Source organism: Berghia stephanieae, chromosome 7 (genome assembly GCF_034508935.2).
Source record: "Berghia stephanieae isolate SIO BIC M18660-M18661 chromosome 7, UCSD_Bste_1.3, whole genome shotgun sequence".
NCBI lineage: Eukaryota > Metazoa > Mollusca > Gastropoda > Nudibranchia > Aeolidiidae > Berghia > Berghia stephanieae.
In genome coordinates, this window is record NC_088366.1 from 22333753 (window position 1) to 22338752 (window position 5000).

The 5000-nt window shown below is 34.8% G+C and overlaps 1 protein-coding gene across 1 annotated transcript in view; it reads right to left on the minus strand.

Moving 5' to 3' along the window:
• Positions 1-5000, minus strand: part of LOC144976889 (ATP-dependent RNA helicase Ddx1-like) — a 565840-nt gene that overhangs the window by 341619 nt on the left and 219221 nt on the right. Inside the window, exon 19 of the mRNA XM_078921446.1 lies at positions 2545-2656. Coding sequence (XP_078777572.1) covers positions 2545-2656 — 112 coding nt within the window. The remainder of the gene's footprint in view (positions 1-2544; positions 2657-5000) is intronic.

Here is a 5000-nt window from a genome sequence, read left to right on the forward strand (position 1 = left end):
ATGGTGATGATGATGATGATGATGATGATGATGATGATGGTGGTGGTGGTGGTGGTGGTGGTGGTGGTGGTGGTGGTGGTGGTGATGATGATGATGGTGATGATGCCAGGTACTTTGAGCTGATGAGATTCTGGGTTAGGAGAAAAAAAAAAAAGGGGGGGGGGGGGGGGGGGGGGGGGGTCTCTGCTAGCTGGATCAGGGCACGTCATCAACGTCATCAAGCAAGGTCAAATCGACTTTTCTCTATAGGTGCACAGATAAGACAGACAAAGTGATGCTTTGAATGGTTACATCAGAAGGTTCATGACAGACAGGATGACAGTTAGAAAAACATAATCTACTATACCTGAAAACAGACATGACACCCTTAAAGCGTAATAGGGGATCAGCATTAGTATCATTGATGAACAACTCCTTTGACAAACAAGGGAGACCACTCACGACTAATGGTAAATTTTATTTATTTGTCTATCTATTTATTTATTCATGTATGAGCTTATAGTAACTGGGTTTAATGAGTTCACGTGCTTGTATATCAGTTAAACTTGGTAATTATTAGGTGGGTTTATGACAGTTTTACGTTCCAGAGTTAAAGGATTGGTCATTATATTGAGTACTAGAAAATGACTTTCTTTGATCGGTGGTACTTGGTATTTGGGGATAAAAGCATCAAATCATACTTAGTATTTGTTATTTGGGCTTATTGAACGTAATATCTGACGCTTACCAAAAGTAATATTATATCATAAAAGGCGGGTTTTAGCATTAACACGTAGAGATTTAACGTTTTCTGTTGAGCATGATTCGCTTTTACTTTTAGGGGGTTGATTTTAGGTTGTCATGGAATGTCAAAATTAGTAGGAGGTGTGATTTGAAGGAATTGTAGGAACAATTTACAACAGGGGATAAAACATAGTGTTTCTGGATTTCTATTCTGTTCTACCTTTTGATTCTCTTCTACATTCTACCTTTTGATTATTCTAAATTCTATCTTTTGATTCTATTATACTATTCTGCATTCTACTTCACTATGAGCTGCACTTTCCTGGTATGCTAGAAGAAGAAGAAGAAGAAGAAGAAGAAGAAGAAGAAGAAGAAGAAGAAGAAGAAGAAGAAGAAGAAGAAGAAGAAGAAGAAGAAGAAGAAGAAGAAGAAGAAGAAGAAGAAGAAAAGAAGAAGAAGAAGAAGAAGAAGAAGAAGAAGAAAAGAAGAAGAAGAAGAAGAGAAGAAGAAGAAGAAGAAGAAGAAGAAGAAGAAGAAGAAGAAGAAGAAGAAGAAGAAGAAGAACAAGAAGAAGAACAAGAACAAGAACAAGAACAACAAGAAGAACAAGAACAAGAAGAACAAGAACAACAAGAAGAACAAGAACAACAAGAAGAACAAGAACAAGAAGAACAAGAACAAGAAGAACAAGAACAAGAACAAGAACAACGACAACAACAACAGCAACAACAACAACAAAAACATCAACAAAAGATATAAGAGTGTGGACAAACATAAATGAAAAGAAAAGAAAAGCGAGAAAGACCGCGATATGAGATTTTTAAAAAATAAATAGTCAGAAAAGGTGTGCATGACAGAATACCAGACAAAGCAAAATTAAAATAAAATACAAATAAAGATTTGAAGGGGCAAAAAGTATTTGTATCAATGCCATACAAAACAGGGAGAAAAATCCAAGAAGGCAAAAATCATCCCAGAAAATTGGCCTGCCTTGACTAGGGATCGAACATCAGACCTCCCGATTACCATTACATACACCACTGAGGTTACCCGATACCTGGGAGGACATGCTTTTTTTCAGATCACTGTCTTAATAGTGTGGAGAAGAGACGGAATAGAAAAGTTGGTAACATCTGGGATGATCGAAGAAAAAAAAAGCTAGAGGAAGACAAATAATGCCTTATCTAAATAACCTAAGAATGGCCAAAAAGTGATTTAAAAAGCAACACAGATTTCATGCGCACCGCGGAGGATCGTGATTCGTGGAGACAGCTGACCGACAACATGCTCAAGAGTACAAGCCACGATGGATGATGATGATCTTAATACACCAGTGTCTTCTCCTTAATCTAACACTTAGAAAACTACAGACGGGGAGGGGGCATTATATTATCCCTGTCCCCTCCGAAAAATCAGTCTTCCCCGATTTCACCTTTGTCTGGCACACGGTTTGCAGATTGCCATCTGACTAAAAACAAGAAAAAAATAATTTAGCTTTGTTCCAGCGCAATATTCACTAAACGTGCTCAAAGCGCTTTACAAGGGGTCTCTGCAACACATAACATGTAGGACGAAACATGACGCCTGTTAGGCGATAATATTACCATTTTTTCGGACAGAGACAACGCTGTTAACAGCTAGGTACTCATTTTACGCCTGAGTACGGTGAGAGAATGTGAGTAAAGAGCCTTCTCCCAAGGACTAAACTATGCGCCGAGCGAGGCTCGAATCCAGGACCTTCCGATCCGAAAACGAGTGTCATACCACAAGACCACATAGCCGCACAAACTAGTAGTATGGAAGCAACCAAGAAAATCCTACCTGGCGAGTGGGCTTCATTGTTAATCCGATCTTGTTGATGAACGCCGTCAGTTTGGATATGGCGATTCAAGGTTTTCCAGCGGGTGTCCACTACAGGATCCACAGTGCATACCTAATTAATGGAGAAAAAAGAAGAATTAGTTTTCTATTTATCTATGCATGTTTAGCTGGTGCTATACTATCTACATTATTTATTATTTGTTTAAACATTCAAATACCATGCATTATTTTTTACTTTTTATCAATCTGTGTTGGTTATGTGCACAATACTTCCCAATCTATTTTCAAAATTCTAAACTCTATTACATTACAAATCCATTATTACAACTCTATTCTACTTTCATGTCCGATTTTTATAGCATTGCTTGTAACTGCTGTATATTTTATGAATATTTTATTATATTTGATGTTTATTTTGTTTTAAATTAGCTTCCTATTTTCATTAATTAGTTCATGACTGTATATAAATCTGTGTTAATATAACGATGAATGATGTGTAACATTGTGATAATTTCCATTTTGGATCAATAAAGTATAACTTATCTTACCTTATCTTTGATAAAATACAAGCCCTTTTCAATGCATAATGATAAAAATAGTCCTTTAGAGCCACCAGGCCCATGGAGCAGGCGTTTATCCCGATTTCTATAGTGTGAAACGGACAATAGCAATTGCTTGCTACCCTTTGGATAGGACGCTCGTCTATCGCAAAGTACTTCCGCCAGATCTAACAGACCCAGATACCCAGTCACTGCTGTGTGAACAGGGAGATTAGAAGAAGAAAAAAATCTCGACTGCACCCGGGATCGATATCGGTCCCTTTGCTTTTAAAGCGAGTGCTCTACCAACTGAGCTATCGGGACTCCCATAATAATAATAAGTATACAAGTTATATTCTCTAATTAGTTGATTAATACGTTTATAAATTTATTTACAAATGTATTCTGTTAGAATGCTTTGGATCTTTATTTTAAGTCTATTGAATGAATGAATAAATGAATGAATGAATGAATGAATGAATGAATGAATGAATGAATGAATGAATGAATGAATGAATGAATGAATGAATGAATGAATGAATGAATAAATGGATGAATGAATAAATGAATGAATAAATAAATGGATGAATGAATGAATGAATGAATGAATGAATGAATGAATGAATGAATGAATGAATGAATGAATGAATGACCAGATTGTGGAAATGTCTTGTAATATATCGATGCGATACTAAATTATACTATCCATAAAGGATCAATTAAGTATATCTATAAACACTTTTAGAAATTTAGTTACTTACAACTGTATTGTTAGAATGCATGTAAAAGTTTGGATCTTTATTATAAGTCTATTGAATGAATGAATGAATGAATGAATGAATGAATGAATGAATGAATGAATGAATGAATGAATGAATGAATGAATGAATGAATGAATGAATGAATGAATGAATGAATGAATGAATGAATGGATGAATGAATGAATGAATGAATGCATGCAGGACTAGAATATGGAAATGTTTTGTTACTTATCGATGCGATACTAAATTATAATATCCATAAAGGATCAGTTAAGTACCTATATATCTATTAATTCTTTTAGAAATTTACTTACTTACAACTGTATTATGTTAGAACGCATGTAAAAGTTTGGATCTTTATTATAAGTCTATTGAATGAATGAATGAATGACTAGAATACGGAAATGTCTTGTTACTTATCGATGCGATACTAAATTATAAGTGATAAGTGATAATATTTGTGTGCAAGCATAGATTGTTTGGAAGAAAGAAAACAAAAAACAGGATCCCTTATAAAGTGATAATATTCGTGTGCAAGCATAGATTGTTTGGAAGAAAGAAAACAAAAACAGGATCCCTGATAAGTGATAATATTCGTGTGCAAGCAAAGATTGTTTGGAAGAAAGAAAACAAAAACAGGATCCCTTATAAAGTGATAATATTCGTATGCAAGCAAAGATTGTTTGGAAGAAAGAAAACAAAAACAGGATCCCTTATGAAGTGATAATATTCGTGTGCAAGCAAAGATTGTTTGGAAGAAACAAACAAATACAGGATCACTGATAAGTGATAATATTCGTGTGCAAGCATAGATTGTTTGGAAGAAACAAACAAAAACAGGATCCCTGATAAGTGATAATATTCGTGTGCAAGCATAGATTGTTTGGAAGAAAAAAACAAAAACTGGATCCCTGATAAGTGATAATATTCGTGTGCAAGCATAGATTGTTTGGAAGAAAGAAAACAAAAACAGGATCCCTGATAAGTGATAATATTCGTATGCAAGCAAAGATTGTTTGGAAGAAAGAAAACAAAAACAGGATCCCTGATTAGTGATAATATTGGTTTGCAAGCAAAGATTGTTTGGAAGAAAGAAAACAAAACCAGGATCCCTGATAAGTGATAATATTCGTGTGCAAGCAAAGATTGTTTGGAA